The 19,005-nt window shown below is 44.1% G+C and overlaps 1 protein-coding gene across 1 annotated transcript in view; it reads left to right on the top strand.

Moving 5' to 3' along the window:
- The window catches only part of LOC128706284 (inhibin beta B chain), a 161,507-nt gene extending 142,782 nt beyond the window's left edge, over positions 1 to 18,725 (top strand). The window contains exons 2-3 of the mRNA XM_070087106.1: positions 10,324 to 10,511; positions 17,083 to 18,725. Of these exons, the coding sequence (XP_069943207.1) occupies positions 10,324 to 10,511; positions 17,083 to 17,712 (818 nt within the window). The 3' untranslated portion in view covers positions 17,713 to 18,725. The remainder of the gene's footprint in view (positions 1 to 10,323; positions 10,512 to 17,082) is intronic.
- The last annotated feature ends 280 nt before the right edge of the window (positions 18,726 to 19,005 follow it).

Below are 19,005 nucleotides of genomic sequence, written 5' to 3'. Positions count from 1 at the left end.
ATGTGGCTGGGGTGTGTGGGTACTTGTGGCTGGGGTGTTTGGGTACTTGTGGCTGGTATGTGTGGATACTTGTGGCTGGGGTGTGTGGGTACTTGTGGCTTGGGTGTGTAGGTACTTCTGGCTGGGGTCTGTCAGTACTTGTGGCTGGGGTGTGTAGGTACTTGTGGCTTGGGTGTGTGGGTACTTGTGGCTGTGGTGTTTGGGTATGTGTGGTTGGGATGTGTGGGTACTTGTGGCTGGGGTGTTTGGGTACTTGTGGCTGGGTGTTGGTTCTTGTGGCTGGGGTGTGTGGGTATTTGCGGTTGGGGTGAGTGGGTACTTGTGACTGCGGTGTGTAGGTACTTGTGTCTGGGGAGCGTAGGTACTTGTGGCTGGAGTGTGTGGGTACTTGTGGCTTGGGTGTGTAGGTACTTGTGGCTGGGGTCTGTCGGTACTTGTGGCTGGGGTGCGTAGGTACTTGTGGCTGGGGTGTGTGGGTACTTGTGGCTGGGGTGTGTAGGTACTTGTAGCTGGCGTGTGTAGGTACTTGTGGCTGGGGTATGTAAGTACTTGTTGCTGGGGTGTGTAGGTACTTGCGGCTGGGGTGTGTGGGTACTTGTGGCTTGGGTGTGTAGGTACTTTGGCTGGGGTGTGTAGGTACTTGTGGCTGGGGTGTGTGGGTTCTTGTGGCTGGGGTGTGTAGGTACTTGTGGCTGGAGTGTGTGGGTACTTGTGGCTGGAGTGTGTAGGTACTTGTGGCTGGGGTGTGTGGGTACTTGTGGCTGGGGTGTGTAGGTACTTGTGGCTGGGGTGTGTTGGTACTTGTGGCTGGGGTGTGTGGGTACTTGTGGCCGGGGTGCGTGGGTACTTGTGGCTGGGATGTGTGGGTACTTGTGGCTGGGGTGTGTGGGTACTTGTGGCTTGGGGGTGTAGGTACTTGTGGCTGAGGTGTGTGGGTTGCTGCTGCTGGGGTGTGTTGGTACTTGTAGCTGTGGTGTGTTGGTACTTGTGGCTGGGGTGTGTGGATACTTGTGGCTGGGGTGTGTGGGTACTTGTGGCCGGGGTGCGTGGGTACTTGTGGCTGGGATGTGTGGGTACTTGTGTCTGGGGAGTGTAGGTACTTGTGGCAGGGGTGTGTGGGTACTTGTGGCTTGGGTGTGTAGGTACTTGTGAGTGGGGTCTGTCGGTACTTGTGGCCGGGGTGCGTGGGTACTTGTGGCTGGAATGTGTGGGTACTTGTGGCTGCGGTGTGTGGGTACTTGTGTCTGGGGAGTGTAGGTACTTGTGGCTGGGGTGTATGGGTGCTTGTGGCTTGGGTGTGTAGGTACTTGTGGCTGGGGTCTGTCGGTTCTTGTGGCTGGGGTGCGTAGGTGCTTGTGGCTGGGGTGTGTGGGTACTTGTGGCTGGGGTTTGTAGGTACTTGTGGCTGGGGTGTGTAAGTACTTTATCGCTGGGGTGTGTAGGTACTTGTGGCTGGGGTGTGTAAGTACTTGTGGCTGGGGTGTGTGGGTACTTGTGGCTGGGGTGTGTAGGTACTTGTGGCTGGGGTGTGTAAGTACTTGTGGCTGGGGTGTGTAGGTACTTGTGGCTGGGGTGTGTAAGTACTTGTGGCTGGGGTGTGTAAGTACTTGTGGCTGGGGTGTGTAGGTACTTGTGACTGGGGTGTGTGGGTACTTGTGGCTGGGGTGTGTAGGTACTTGTGGCTGGGGTGTGTAGGTACTTGTGGCTGGGGTGTGTGGGTACTTAAGGGTTATAACTGTTATACAACGCAATATTCCTGTATCTTAATCAGATGAACCTTTGCCTAATAGCAATGAAATGACCTTCAATTTCAATATCGTTTTAGGAAATGTCGCCCCTAAAATGAAAAAAAAAAAACGAGCAACGAAAAGAAGTAACTTGAATGCATATTGCATGTAACAGTAATAACAAATAAAACCGCTTACAGCATCATGTTTGTACATATATTACTACTTATTGCTTAGAATAAACCGAAGTTGCAGTTTGTTTTTGTTTGTACAGCAGCATACAGTTCCTGCATAACTCTGAGTGCACGTGCACCACACTTATTACTTCTTTTTATATTAAGTTCAGACGGCTTCTGCTTCCAGTGATTTTTGAACGAGTTCAGTGATTTTTTGTAAGGTTTATGTATTTCTTGACAAATTTTTGAAGTCATTTTCATCGTTCATCTGATCAGTAAACCAATAATCTGTCCAGGTGTATGACACGAATCTACATATCTTCTCCAAAGTCTTCTATCTTGTAAGTATAAGACAGAATGCAAGAATATTCACCTAGAATGGCTCTTGAATTCCACCTCGCATTGCTGATGTTTGGAATTTTCTGAAAGTTAATGAAAGGAAAGTGACCTTTTTTTTCGAAGATTCTAGACGCACCATACCCCGGCCGGGATTGAACCCGCGGTCTGACCGCGGGTTCAATCCCGGCCGGGGTATGGTTTGTTTGCAGTCGTGTCATTACGATTTCGTGAGTCATTCTAGACACTCGTGTTAGATGGTACAAAAACTTCATATCATCTCTCCATCCTGATTTATAGAGGATCATTTCTGTTCCATTAACAAACTGAGTCTGTAGTTCCTCATAATTCTTCACCAGTTGGGATACAAATGGATACTCATGTTTCGGGAACTGGTTTTAGCACCAAGATTTTCATCCATTACCAAACTGAGATTCCTGTCCAGAACGTGATGCTGACAACTGATAAATTGTGGTTTGCTAATCCTCTTCTTTGAGAACGAAAATATCTGGTGATTAATATTTTTTATTAATTTGAGTTTCCAGTTAGTATTTTACTGAGCTGCTACTTATGAGTAGTAACGCAGATATATGGTGATTCATAGTTTTTATTTAGGGTTGACCTTTTTTGAAAACTGAGAGGAATTAGGGACTTTTTTTTATTGTTTTGAAACAAAAGTTCATTGATTTGACACAGGAGATTTTTTACCTGGAAAAGTAAAAAAGTTATAACCCAAGTGAGTATTGTGTCTGGAGTGTACTGACACCTGTGAGTTCTGCTGACTGACTGACTGACTGACTGACTGACTGACTGACTGACTGACTGACTGACTGACTGACTGACTGACTAATTGACTGACTGACTGACTGACTGACTGACTAACAGTTACGGTTCGAATCTTAGTCTTTGACCAGGTTAGTGCTCTCCGTAACAACAAAATCACTTCCAAGAATAAGAAGGAACTTCAGTTCTTGGAAATTTTAGGAGCAAATGAGTTACTCAGCATTTTCAGGTTTTGTATTAAAAGCTTAAATACTTCTCTTGGATATTCCTTAATATCTATTAAATAATACTTAGATTCTTTCAGTCACATAAAAATACTAAGTTGAATGTATACAATAGCGCTGGTCTTATCAACCGTAAATTAACACCTTCAATATTCAACGTCTACACGGACACTACACTTGAAAATAATCAGAGGAACAAGACCGTTACCTCAATAATAAGATATTACAACCCAGGAGTGCCAACGGCCTCTTATCCTGGGTGTAAAGGGAGCAATATAAACACAGCAGAAAAACTTTTGACTTATATTATCCTTCACCAGTTTAGAACAGAAGTATGTACACTATATACACTATGTACAGCAATAGGTATTAGTGCACTCCACGGTAAGCAAGGCAGAATAGAAGCCACAAGAGAGCAGACCGTGCTTCAACCAACTCTAGAATGGGAATGACAAGGGCAGACGGGTGAGTGGTACCCACGTCACCTCTGCGATTGCCAAAACCATCTTCTCATTGGCTGGAACCTGGGTACTGGTTGAACGACGGGGCCCCATCGTCAACCCTTAGTCCCTGGTTCGCTGGTTGGGGGAGATAGCCTGTAAATGAGGGTGTGTACATGCGCTGAATAAAGGTTACGTTCTCTTTGCATGCCACGCCCCCACCCCGAGAAGGCTAAGGATCAGGCTCCCACTTCCCAGTGGTAACCGTGCCGCCATGGCACCAAATAATGGGACCGCCTTTCCTCTCAGCCATCCAACTCTTAGATAGAGCTCAGCTTTTCTCGTGACAAAAAGCCAAACCCTAAACTCAGAGCGCAGGACAGGGGCGGACGGTAGCCCGCATCCCCTCACTAAAAAAAAAACCACACCAGGGGATAAAAAAAAGAGCTTGGAAGTAGTTACCACAGGTAACCTAACACATCCTAACCTAATATATAATTATAATTATAATATAGAGTAACATTGTTAGACTCTAGATAAAGAGTCTGCCAACATATTTTCTTTGCCAGCAATGTGTAATAATCTGAGAGAGTAGGGTTGCAGTCGTAGACTCCATCTCATGAGCCTCGTATTGTGGTTCTTCATGGCTTGGAGATATACTAGAGGGTTGTGATCATTGTAGACAGTGACCACCTGCGACGTCTGGCCCACATAAACATCGAAATGCTCCAAAGCCAGTACCAGCACGAGGGCTTCTTTTTCAATGGAAGAGTAAGCTCTCTGATGCGGCTGGAACTTGGCAGAAAAGAAGCCTTGGCTAACTGACGTGCCACCTGCAACCTTGAAGACGGGTTGTAGAGTGTTGAGCTAACGTCTTCTCCCATCCATCCTTCTTTGAGCACCCGAAGAGGATCTCGTACATTGTGCCCTAAGATCAGCTCAAACGGACTATACCCTGTAGACTCTTGCACCGTCTCTCGTACTGAGAACAGCAACAAAGGTAGTGATTCATCCCAGTCTGTAGGAAAATGCATACAAAAAGTTCTCATCATGGTTTTTAACGTCTGATGGAATCTTTCGAAGGCGCCTTGGGACTGAGGATGATAGGCAGTGGATAAGTTGTGGATTATCCCTAACCTAGTTAATACTTCCCTAAATGCTTTGGCAGTAAAGTTAGCACCTTGATCACTTTGAATAGTTTTAGGAATGCCAAAACAAGAAATGAATTTGGTTAAAGCTTTGAGAATAGCTTTAGTATTAATACTGCGCATGGGAATTGCTTCAGGGTACCTAGTTACTCTATCCATAATGGTAAATAAGTACTGATTTCCAGACTTTGACTTAGGTAGTGGACCTACACAGTTTATGATTAATTCTGCAAAAGGTTCTCCATCAGCAGGTATAGGCTGGAGAGGTGCAGGTTTAATAAAATGTCCAGGTTTCCCTACTTGCTGACATTCTCGGCAACACCGGATAAGATTCCTCACATCCTGCCTTAATTTTGGCCAATAGAATTCTTTTGTGATTCTATATAATGTTTTAGTAAATCCTAAGTGACCTCCTAATGAAGTATTATGAGCTATATTCAATATCTTAGGTCTAAACTTTGTTGGAACTACTAACCTGTCTGACAGTTGCCGGCCCTCTATCTCCTTACCAGTCTCAGTGCAGATCAAATAGTCTTTTTTAAGTTTATACTTGACCGGATGATCCGAAAAGGATTTACCCATGGCTGCCTGAAAAGCGAAATTCAAAGAAGGGTCCTTTCGTTGTTCCTCCTGGAAGGACAGTCCCTCGGGCATGGAAACAGAGATATCTGGCAATCCTGCAACCTTGGAATATGAAGGCTTGATCTGGGTCTGTACACTTAATCTACGAGGCCCTGGCCAGTTTTCCTCGTAAAACAAATTGGCTATTCCGAGATCGGAGTCGTCCAAGGATAGGTCAACATTTTCGCCAGACAACCCTTGGGATATTGCCCGAGTTATGGCCAACACCAGAGAAGAATTAATCATTAAGGGTTCAGGACATACATTAACAGTGGTAATGTTATTACCCAGTAATAACATGGCATCTTTCATGGGGAATCCCTCAGATACACCCACAGTCAAGTATAGGGTGTAATATTTGCACTGTACATAAATTCTATGCAAGGGGACAGAATATATAGCTCCTCCAAATGCTTCCAACAAAACAGAGGAATTTAAGGAGGTGTTCTTTGAAAGGGGTAATATTTCCTCTCTTATAAGTGAGCAATATGCTCCAGTATCTCTAAAGGTTTTGACTTCAGTTGTTTTGGAGTTTCCCTGAAGGGAAATGAGACTCTGACAGTAATAAGGAGCCATCCCTTTCTCTACTTCTTTCAGGGACATGTTACTAGGGACATTAGAGATTTTCCCAATAGGTTGGGGTTTGTGGGGGCAGTTGGGATGGATGTGACCTACTTTGTTACAGAGGAAACAGACGACAGGCTTGCCCTTTACTCCCTGCTGACGTTGCAACTGGTGTTGCTCTGGCTGGTATCTCTGTGGATACTGTTGTCAAGTTACACCATGTTGAGTGGTTTGTCTCTCACCAGGTGGACCATAAGTTGAGAAGCGTGGCTCACCAGGTGACTTAGTTGGCTGACGTAGACGTTCTCCCTCCGGCTGGCACTTCATCCTCCAAGGTTGACGATCTCTGCTCATGCCAGGCTGTTGAAAAGAGAGATGGGACCGCTCGCACAAGGAGCGGTTAGTTAGTTTCAAAGGTATCAGCCAACCTGGCTGCCTCCAGTGCAGTGGTTAAGTCATGATCCTGCAGAAAGACTCTAACCTCTGGTCCCATAGACTAGCAGAATAGGCTGCACAAGATCATCGAAGGTAGCAACACCACTTGCTTTATACCAGCTGGTAAAAGCTTTAGTCTGCTGTCGCACAAAATCAACCAGGGATTGACCAAGCTCTAGTCTGCCTAACTTGAAAAGTTTCTTATACTTAGCTGGGATACATGTATATGCTCTCAAAACTGTGGTCTTCACTACTTTATAATCGGAAAAATCAGTGTCATTTAACACTGACGTAAATTCCTGTGCCTTACCAAACAATGCTGTGTGAACCAACGATGCCCAATGCTGTTCCGGCCACCTCAAGGCTCGAGCCTGATTTTCGAAAGCTTCGAAAAATTGTTCTGGTTCGGCCTCATTGAAGCGGGGAACAAGCTGTACTGCTTTCTGCAAACTAAAGTCATTTACAAGTTGCGAAAACTGCCTTCTTTCTTTTTCCCTACCAAACTCTTCCTTGGCAAATGCCCTCTGTTCCCTAGTCTGCTCAAGATTGATTTTTGCCAGCTCACGTGCCAACGCCGCTGATTCACCTTGAAACAACCCTGCTGCACTAGATTTACGATTTTGCTCCAATGATGTATCATCTTCCTCCTGCGAGAACATCGGAGGGAGGAGTCTGATGTGCCATCTCCTCTTCCCGAAGTTTGTCGGTGATCAGTGAACGCAGTTGCGCAGTTGAGAGTGCGTCCGCAATCAATGCCAATGGAACGAGCAATTTGCCAACAACGCTGTAGGGACAATTTAGGCAAGTTAAATAAAGTATATGCCGACACCAGACGTCTGACTCGTCTAGGTGGCATACCCCAATGTAAAAGTTATTTGCTATGCACAGTACGATTGCAGAATACCCCTATGTAACACGTTATTTGCAGAATGCGCTTAGCTATGCACAATACAACTGCAGAATACACACATAGGCTTGCAAGGTGAATACACAATAGCAAAGCTGACTGCAAAATCTTAACACAAGATTGACCATAGTGAAGCGAGCACACCGAACAAGCTAGTAGCGAGCTGTTGAATGATCATATAATAGCAAGGCTGACCATAGCAAGGCAATTGACATGCAAAGTTTATAAAGCGTTGGCAAAGCTAATGCAATGCCAGACAGCAAGCTACATAATGTTCCTGCTTCCAGCATCCCCCTAGGCTGAACCCGTGCTCTAAGTCCAGCTCCAGCTCCCGGACAGGCCCCCATATTACAACCCAGGAGTCCCAAAGGCCTGTTATCCTGGGTGTAAAGGGAGCAAAATAAACACAGCAGAAAAACTTTTGACTTACATTATCCTTCACCAATTTAGAACAGAAGTATGTACACTATATACACTATGTACAACAATAGTTATTAGTGCACTCCACGGTAAGCAAGGCAGAATAGAAGCCACTAGAGAGCAGACCGTGCTTCAACCAACTCTAGAATGGGAATGACAAGGGCAGACGGGTGAGTGGTACCCACGTCACCTCTGCGATTGCCAAAACCATCTTCTCATTGGCTGGAACTTGCGTACTGATTGAACGACGGGGCCCCATCGTCACCCCTTAGTCCCTGGTTCGTTGGTTGGGGGAGATAGCCTGTAAATGAGGGTGTGTACATGCACCGAATAAAGGTTATGCACTCTATGCATGCAACATAAGACATGACTTGAAAGAGAGTATATACATCCAGAATGAACACCTTCACTGAATAACACACGAATGTAAGGTATTCTACGACACAGGTAGTCACATCGTATAACAAAGATATCTGGTTATAACTGTCTACTGACTTCACCACACAATTCCTAACTCAAGCCAGTTCAGGAGTTTCTAAACTAGACTCTGTAAGACATCAAGAGAGAACAGTACTGGAGTACTAGTAGGTCTGCTAAGACACTGTTCACCGAGTCAGCAGTGAGTGTGGACTGAACTTTTACAACAACTTCTTTCATGACGTCAACTCGTCAAAGGGGAGAGAGTCTGAACTAACCACAAAGGACATACGTCGATATAAACCTTAGATATATATATATATATATATATATATATATATATATATATATATATATATATATATATATATATATATATATATATATATATATATATATATATATATATGTCTTGAGTAATTGGCATATATATATATATATATATATATATATATATATATATATATATATATACATACCCGAGTATAATCATAATAATTACATATTTCTAAATCAGATAATATTATAAACTAGTGGAATCTTTAATTTAGCTAATATTAAAGAAACCCCGAGTATAATATTAAGTGGACAATACATATACATTCTATATAAATCAATCTCATTATGACGTTGGTCATAACACTGACTGACTGACTGACTGACTAACAGGACGAGTAAGACCTGGTATCCACACAATAAGCTACCCTAGGCCACCAGAGTTTCGGGGGAATAGGTACGGTCGGGACCAGGAACATAAAACCTTCTCGGAGGAGGACCCAGGAGCTTTGACTCAACCCTTGTAAACACAACTAGACGATGATACATTAGACACGTGTAAAACATCAGGGTATCTTGTAGACGCTTCGCCATCCAGTGGCTTTATCAAAACATTACATGGACACGGCATACCTTCACGGCGTACACTCATCTGACGCCAGTATATAAGCACCAGTTTTCCTGCCTGAGGTTCACACTCTTCAAGAATACGTTACTCAACACCTGATCGTAGACTCGGGGACTGATTACCTCATCTTCCAATATATACATTTCTACAGTCTTCAGAATATATTTATGTATTGTATTGATAAAGTCACTGGATGACGAAACGTCTCCAAAGTAAAGATACCCCAGATGTTTCTAGTGTGTTTGTATACCATTGTTATACTCTCGAGTCTACAACAGGACGCGCCTGAGTAAGTGAAAATAACATAAAACCTACCGTAGAGTTTTGCCCGTAAAAAATACATTATTATTAATAATAATACGTTAATAATAATAATGCATTAATAATAATAATAATAATAATAATAATAATAATAATAATAATAATAATAATAATAAATAACAAGCAATAATAGCATTAGCAACGATTAACAAGAAATACTTATGTTCATGTTTAAGAATGATTGTATTTTCATTATCATCATCAGTATCATCAGACAGTATCATCATCAGTATCATCATCAGTATCATCATCAGTATCATCAGACAGTATCATCATCAGTATCATCATCAGTATCATCATCAGTATCATCAGACAGTATCATCATCAGTATCATCAGAACGTAACATCATAAGTATCATCAGACTGTATGATCATCAATATCATCAGACAGTATCTTCATTAGTATCATCATCAGTATCGCCAGAGAGTTTCATCGTCAGTTTCATCAAACAGTATCATCAGTATCATCAGATAGTATCATCATCATTATCATCAGATAGTATCATCATCAGTATCATCAGATAGTATCATCATCAGTATCATCAGATAGTATCATCATCAGTATCATCAGACTGTATAATCATCAGTATCATCAGACAGTATCATCATCAGTGTCATCAAAAAGTAACATCATCAGTATCATCAGACTGTATAATCATCAGTATCATCAGACAGTATCATCATCAGTGTCATCAGAGAGTATCATCATCAGTATCTTCAAACAGTACCATCATCAGTATCATTAGACTTTATCATCAATATCATCATCATTATCATCATCAGTATCATCAGACAGTATCATCATCAGTATCATCAGACAGTATGATCGTCAGTAGTAATAGTGTAATAACGGTAACTGATGGTGTAAGGATAGTACCAACATATTGGTTGTTCCTCCAGGTCCGCAGCTTAACAACCATACACTGCTGGAGTTCACCCAGAGCGACGCTGACGTGGGTTCCTTACGGGTGACGGAGGCCGTGTTGTGGGTGTACGTAAGGCGACCTGTCGGAGTACGTCACCACGACGCTAGTCGTCCCAGACCCAAGCTGTGGGTGTTCCGTGTTCCTCTAGAGGACACCCGTCAGGTGAGATCACAGGTGTTCCGTGTTCCTGTACAGGGAACATATCAGGTGAGACCACAGGTGTTCCGTGATCCACTAGAGGACACCTCTCAAGTTGGGCATAGAACCCATGTAGTGTTTCGGTTTGTAGTGAACCATCATCTAAACGATAAATATTTAATTTTCAATTATAATTCGACGTGATTTAAATTCAGTTTTAAAACCAACAAATTATCAGTTAACAGTTAATTTAAAAACATTTTTTTTTATTTAATTTTCATTAAAATCATTAGGTATATACATATATATATATATATATATATATATATATATATATATATATATATATATATATATATATATATTTGTATGTATGTATAGTGACATGCAGTGTATTACTGAGGGTCCAGGGTTTGATCTCCGGCACGGGTAGAAACGTTAGGTATGTTTCCTTACTCCTGCTGTCCCTGTTCACCTAAATGTCAGGAGGTTCCTGAGTGTTAGCCGGCTGTTGTGGGTGGCATCCTGGGGGCGGTTGTATACCTTAGATAAAGGTTGGACTTGAATAAACTTAGGATAACAGATTTTAACATGTAACTGAGCTGAATAAGATAACGGCTCCTACCTTGTAAATTGAACTGCGCAAAATGGATAGTTATTTGATATTCAGTCCACTGTAGGCTAGATATGGCAGGACTAGCATGTACTCGAGTCGTTATCTAAGTAACGGCCTCTAGACCGTAAGATAGTCCGGCTTCCGAAGTTATGATATTACTGGTGAAGCTGGTGTAAGTCTACATCTTCACTAGTGAGGCTGGTGTAAGTCTACATCTTCACTAGTGAGGCTGGTGTAAGTCTACATCTTCACTAGTGAGGCTGGTGTAAGTCTACATCTTCACTAGTGAGGCTGGTGTAAGTCTACATCTTCACTAGTGAGGCTGGTGTAAGTCTACATCTTCACTAGTGAGGCTGGTGTAAGTCTACATCTTCACTAGTGAGGCTGGTGTAAGTCTACATCTTCACTAGTGAGGCTGGTGTAAGTCTACATCTTCACTAGTGAGGCTGGTGTAAGTCTACATCTTCACTAGTGAGGCTGGTGTAAGTCTACATCTTCACTAGTGAGGCTGGTGTAAGTCTACATCTTCACTAGTGAGGCTGGTGTAAGTCTACATCTTCACTAGTGAGGCTGGTGTAAGTCTACATCTTCACTAGTGAGGCTGGTGTAAGTCTACATCTTCACTAGTGAGGCTGGTGTAAGTCTACATCTTCACTAGTGAGGCTGGTGTAAGTCTACATCTTCACTAGTGAGGCTGGTGTAAGTCTACATCTTCACTAGTGAGGCTGGTGTAAGTCTACATCTTCACTAGTGAGGCTGGTGTAAGTCTACATCTTCACTAGTGAGGCTGGTGTAAGTCTACATCTTCACTAGTGAGGCTGGTGTAAGTCTACATCTTCACTAGTGAGGCTGGTGTAAGTCTACATCTTCACTAGTGAGGCTGGTGTAAGTCTACATCTTCACTAGTGAGGCTGGTGTAAGTCTACATCTTCACTAGTGAGGCTGGTGTAAGTCTACATCTTCACTAGTGAGGCTGGTGTAAGTCTACATCTTCACTAGTGAGGCTGGTGTAAGTCTACATCTTCACTAGTGAGGCTGGTGTAAGTCTACATCTTCACTAGTGAGGCTGGTGTAAGTCTACATCTTCACTAGTGAGGCTGGTGTAAGTCTACATCTTCACTAGTGAGGCTGGTGTAAGTCTACATCTTCACTAGTGAGGCTGGTGTAAGTCTACATCTTCACTAGTGAGGCTGGTGTAAGTCTACATCTTCACTAGTGAGGCTGGTGTAAGTCTACATCTTCACTAGTGAGGCTGGTGTAAGTCTTCATCTTCACTGGTGATCCTGGTGTAAGTCTTCAGTTTCACTGGTGATCCTGGTGTAAGTCTTCAGTTTCACTGGTGATACTGGTGTAAGTCTTCATTGTCCTGTATTTAAAGCTTATGAACAGACTCAGGCACTCTCAAGAGTGATACTGCGTTACAGTAATCACGGTAAAGTTAGTACTCAGCTGTAGAGAGATGGACCAGTTCCCATAAAGCAGGAGTTGACTGTAGCTTCAACTACAACGTCAACTCCTTCCTAAACCCTCACTGATGGTTGACCGCAGTCTAACCTGCCAGGTTAGACTGCGGCCAACTAAAAAGAATTTTTCTTCTTCTAATAAGCAATGACTGGAGGACCTTATGGAAAGTGACAAAACAGACGTTGAGTTACGTACTGTTTGGCTAAATATTTGCTGGTTGCCAAATTTAAGTCCAGCGAGGATACAAGATTGTAAACATCACAGTAACAGCTGTAAGTTTCCATAAATGATGAAACATTTTCCAGTTTCAAGAGTGGAGTGAAGGTGAAGTGTAAACCCACATAGGTAACAAAATATTGTCTGATAAGAAAAACCAGAACGACCTCTGTATCCCTGCAGTCCTATTACAGCTTAAGTCTAATTCTTTCATAGTGTTACGTTGTCGCTAGAGCTGGGTTCCTCAGTAGACCTTAGACGAATTACTACAGTGTCGCCAGAGCTGTGTTTCTCAGTAAAGTTTTGATGAATTACTTCATTGTTGACTTAAGAAATCGTAATGACACGATTGCAAATAAACCATACCCCCGGCCGGGAGCGCGACGTGCTGGAGTTTTGAGACTCTATGACCGCGGGTTCAATCCCGGCCGGGGGTATGGTTTATTTGCAATCGTGTCATTACGATTTCTTAAGTCATGTTGACGGCAGTGAAGGGACTTGAGCTAGAGTTCGTCACGGCCACGCTAGCTGGAGATTCGTCTGTAAAAACTTGCATTTGTGGTCACAGAGGTGCCTGTGCTAACTTTCCTATGGTGTAGAAATATACCTAGTTGGATGAATCTTATTGTGGCTAGCTGGTCTAGTGGTTAACGCGACGGGCTGGAGTTTTGAGACTCTATGACCGCGGGTTCAATCCCGGCCGGGGGTATGGTTTACTTCATTGTTGCAAGAACTGGGTTCCTCAGTAAACTTCTGATGAATTACTTCAGTGTTGCGAGAGCTGGGCTCCTCAGTAAACATCTGACGAATCCTCTAAGCGACGACTTGAAAGAGAATTCCTTCTCTCATCGTATGCTGATTATATCATCAATGAGAAACCTTGAACATGTGTTGCGTTTCGTTGAGAAACACGAGAACCATGTTTCATGTAAGCCGTCACTGTCTCACACATTTTCTTTACTGTCCGGGAATTATATGGAAATATAAGAACATAAGAAAAAAGGAACATTGCAGCAGGCCTAATGGCCCATGCGAGGCGGTTCTAAGTCACCTCCCGGCTTAAACCAATGACCCACCTAGTCAGGTCAGGTTATATTCACTTAAGGAAGGATCACGGCATCAGACCTTTTAGCACAAGCTAGTCAGGTTCATCTCACACCCACCCACACCCACTCATGTATTTAACTAACCTATTTTTAAAACTACACAACGTCTTAGGTTCTCTGACGGTACTCGGGACTTTGTTCCACTCATCCACAACTCTATTCCCAAACCAGTACTTTCCTATATCCTTCCTGAATCTGGATTTTTCCAACTTAAAACCATTGCTGCGAGTCCTATCTTGAGTAGACATTTTTAGCACGCTATTTACATTCCCTTTATTTATTCCAAGTTTCCATTTATACACCTCAGTTACATCCCCCCTAATTCTTTGCCTTTCTAGAGAGTGTAGATTCAGGGCCTCAGTCTATCTTCCTTGGGAAGATTTCTGATATATGGGATCAACTTTGTCATCCTCCCAGGTACATTTTCCAGTTTTCTGTAAAAAGGCGACCAGAACTGTGCAGCATAATCTAAATGAGGCCTCAACACGGATATATAGAGTTGAAGAACAACCTGAGGACTCCTATTATTTATGCTCCTTGATATGAAGCCAAGGATTCTGTTTGCTTTATTGCAAGCACTTACGCACTATTGTCATGGTTTTAGATTACTGCTAACCAGAACTCCTAAATCCTTTTCGCAATCAGTAATATTAAGATCAACATTATTTAGTTTATATGTGGCATGGTTATTTTACTGTCCAGACTGATGCAGTGGTCGGAAACCGCTGCATCAGTATAATCAGATCATCCTGGAGTGCTCTAGTGTCCTCATTAGAATGAATTAGGCGCCTTATTTTGGTGTTATCAACAAACTTGCTTATGTAGCTATTTGTTCTCTCATCAATGTCGTTTATATAAAATGTGAACAACAAAGGGCCCAACACTGATCCCTGTGAAACACCACTTGTGATGCGGCCCCGCTCTGATTTTTCCCCATTGATGCAAACTCTCTATTGCTTAACTGTCAACCATGCCTATTCCTAGGAAAAAATTCTCATCCTATTCCATGTGCCTTAATTTTCCTCAATAACGTCTGATGTGGAACTCTATCAGAAGCCTTACTGAAGTCCATATACACAGTATCATGTTTATTACCATGATCTACCTCCTCAAATACCTTGGTGAGAAAAAGTTAGTAAATTCGTAAGACAGGAACGCCCCTTTGTAAAACCGTGTTGAGATTCATTAATCAATTTATGCCTTTCAAGATGGTTACGAATTGCCTCGGCAAGTACTGAATTCATAAATTTTCCCACTATAGTTCGAAGCTATGGACCTGTCTCCTGCTTTGTAAATAGGTATTGCATTTGCCATTTTTTACTTGTCTGGCACTATGCCAGTTTGTAGTGATATGTTAAAAAGACTAGCAAAAGGATTGCTAAGCTCCTCTTTACATTCCTTTAAAACCCTTGCAAACAGTTCATTAGGACCTGGGGATTTGTTAGGTTTAAATTTCTCTATTTGTCTGAGGATCATGTCACTATTTACCCTAATGGTGCAGTTTATTATCGTCCTGTTCTACATAATTTATTATTTCTGGAATTTTGCTGGTATCTTCCTGCATAAAAACGGGGAGGAAATAAGAGTTAAAAATTTCACACATTTCCTAATCACTGTCAGTGATCTGACCTGAGTTACTTTTGAGCAGACCAATCTTATCCCTAATCTTACTTTTACAACAACAACAACAACAACAACAACAACAACAACAACAACAACAACAACAACAACAACAATAATAATAATAATAATAATAATAATAATAATAATAATAATCATATCTTTATTTACTACAAGTGGTGTGCAGTGACTGTACAAGGTATACAGTCCTAGCTGACATCAATGACATACTACTATATAGAAAGCCGCTTGTTATGCAGAGCATTTCGGGAAAATTAGGTCAGTTTTGTCCCAGGATGCGACCCACACCAGTCTCATAATCTCTATTTACCTTTTCTTATTCCCTTTTTATTTCTCTCTTTTCTTGAATATATTGATTGCTTAACTGCCCATCCACTCTTTTGATATGCCTATATATGCTTCTCTTTTGACCAATGTGATAAACATTGTCTATCCATTTGGGATCACTTTTGGTTGATCTAATTTCCTTACTTGGAACGTAAGTTATCTGGGCAGCTGGAACTATGCTCTGAAAAGCGTCATATTAGCAACCAACACCACTTACCTGACCCATAGTAGGTCGTTCCAATTTAGACCACCCAGGTAATTTCTCAGTCCCATGAAATCGGCCAAGCGGAAGCCTGGGACAGTAACCTAATTATTATTATTATACATTTACCTAACCTACCCTAAACAAGAATAATAAATGTGCACTCTTTTTATTAAAACTACACTGATGCAGAAATACGCACGCGACAATTAGCCGCACATAGGAGAATGAAGCTTTTGACAACGTTTTGGTCCGACTTGGACTGAAACCTATGTGCAGGTTATTTGTGTATTGTTCTAGTCAGGGTATTATGCGGTGATAATGAAACCGGAGGACAGACTGCGGTGTAATAATGAGCATTTTGTAATACTTGTGAGTTTGGACCTACTTTTACATATGGATTTTGTCCACAAATTAACCAGCGAGGCTGTATAAGGTAGGATAAGATCGTTAGGATAGTGATTACTTCCACAGTTGTATATCTTGTCCTGCTGTTACCTCTGGGGCTACCATCGCCTTTCATAGGTCAAACATTATTTGTTCTCATTTCCCAGGTTTTGAAATTGATGCTTAAACAGTGTTGACTGAGGGGCGACTGGTGTTACTGTGTTATCAGTCAGTTAACAGTGACTGAGGGGCGACTGGTGTTACTGTGTCATCAGTCAGTTAACAGTGACTGAGGGACGACTGGTGTTACTGTGCCATCAGTCAGTTAACAGTGACTGAGGGACGACTGGTGTTACTGTGCCATCAGTCAGTTAACAGTGACTGAGGGACGACTGGTGTTACTGCGCCATCAGTCAGTTAACAGTGACTGAGGGACGACTGGTGTTACTGTGCCATCAGTCAGTTAACAGTGACTGAGGGACGACTAGTGTTGCTGCGCCATCAGTCAGTTAACAGTGACTGAGGGACGACTGGTGTTACTGCGCCATCAGTCAGTTAACAGTGACTGAGGGACGACTGGTGTTACTGCGCCATCAGTCAGTTAACAGTGGATAACTCATATATTTGTCATTACAGAATCCGTCGGCGGAAATGGTATCGTCTCTTCATGTGACCAGCCCGAGGGTCGGGTGGCGTCGCCTTGAGGTGACTTCGGCAGTGCAGCGGTGGTTCGCCAGGCCTGGAGAGCGTCTACGGCTGCTAGTAGACTGTAGCAGCTGCAGCGGGGAGCTGGAAGCGGCGCTGTTTACGCCGCGCAAGCACAAGGGAGCGCACAAGCCTGGGTCTCGGCGTGCGGAGGCATCCCATAGGCCTTTCCTAGTAGTACATACCGTCCCCACACCCTCGAGACGCCTCTCCCGCCGCGCGCTCCAGTGTGATAAAGACACCAAAATGTGTTGCAAGCAGAATCTTTATATTTCCTTCAGAGAACTGGGCTGGGATGACTGGATCATAGCGCCCAGCGGCTATAATGCCAACTACTGCAAAGGCTCATGTGCCAGTGTTTTCCGCACCCCCGACTCCTTCACCCATTTTTATTCGCAGATGCTGGAGGAAGTCAGCCGGCACCGTCCTCCCGGAGCGCTGACGCAGTGCTGCGCCCCCACAAAGCTCTCGCCCATGTCTCTCATCTATCTCGACGAGATCTCGAACATCATCAAGCGAGACGTGCCCCGCATGGTGGTCGAAGAGTGCGGGTGTGCGTAACGTTGTTCCCGCTGCAAGAGCCGCCACAGCTGGGGAGAGTGATGGTTGACTGTGATGCCTCGCCCGACGCAGCAGCGCCCGACGCAGCAGCGCCCGACGCAGCAGCGCCCGACGCAGCAGCGCCCGACGCAAACTCGCCGGGCGCCACGCGTTCCTCCAAGGGACGAACTTGGGATATAGTCTGATCTGTGATCATAACTTTAAGCGTTGTGTTGTTTTGTTGTTGTTGTTCTTGTACAGACTTGTAAAGTGTGCGGCCCAGAGCGGCCCGCTGTAGTCCGCAAGCCCAGCCTGGCCGCCCACACCGCCCACGCCGCCCACGGGGCCACCAGCAGGGGCAGGGGCCGCCCACACCCACGCCCACACCGCCCTCCTTCACCGTTGCTGTTCCGCCCACTGTTGCCTGGTGGTGGTGGTGTCCCGCCCACTGTCTTATGTCTGCTCACTGCCGCCCACATGTGCCGCCCGTCACCCACTGACGCCCTACTACCCGCCCGCTGCTCATGCATCCGCCCATTGTGCGTCCGCCCACCAGCCTGTGTTCACACGTCGCCCACCGCCCTCTGTCCGCCCAACTTACTATATTCGCTCTGTATCCGCAACGTAAAGCCTTTGTGTGTCGGTCTTCCGCCCACCAGAGTGTGGGCGTCACCACACCCAGGACCACTCATCACGCCCATGCAAACCCAGGATCACGCCCATGCTGGAGGCCACCGCCCAGCTTCAACACCTTCGCCTCTGCCTGGCCTAGGACCACGTCGCCTTCTCCTAGAAACGTCTGCTAGGTCAAGGCCTGGCTTAATTAATATCAGAGATAAGGTCTGGCTAGGACCACGTACTAACGTGTGGTAACGTGTCCAGACCAATGATGTGATGAAGCATATCTTTACACCGGGCTTCCCTGTCTTCTTCCATCCAGCAATGTGGTAGCACCAGCCTGAAGATGTGGTAGCACCAGCCTGAAGATGTGGTAGCACCAGCCTGAAGATGTGGTAGCACCAGCCTGAAGATGTGGTAGCACCAGCCTGAAGATGTGGTAGCACCAGCCTGAAGATGTGGTAGCACCAGCCTGAAGATGTGGTAGCACCAGCCTGAAGATGTGGTAGCACCAGCCTGAAGATGTGGTAGCACCAGCCTGAAGATGTGGTAGCACCAGCCTGAAGATGTGGTAGCACCAGCCTGAAGATGTGGTAGCACCAGCCTGAAGATGTGGTAGCACCAAACTGAAGATACCTTCTTACAGGTGGAGAACAAATAAGAGTTAGTGTGCCTGAAAAGTTATCTGCCTACGTG

This window comes from Cherax quadricarinatus, chromosome 2 (genome assembly GCF_038502225.1).
Source record: "Cherax quadricarinatus isolate ZL_2023a chromosome 2, ASM3850222v1, whole genome shotgun sequence".
Classification (NCBI taxonomy): Eukaryota; Metazoa; Arthropoda; class Malacostraca; order Decapoda; family Parastacidae; genus Cherax; species Cherax quadricarinatus.
The sequence above is the reverse complement of the archived record's forward strand: the minus strand, read 5'-3'. Positions and strand labels throughout refer to the sequence as shown.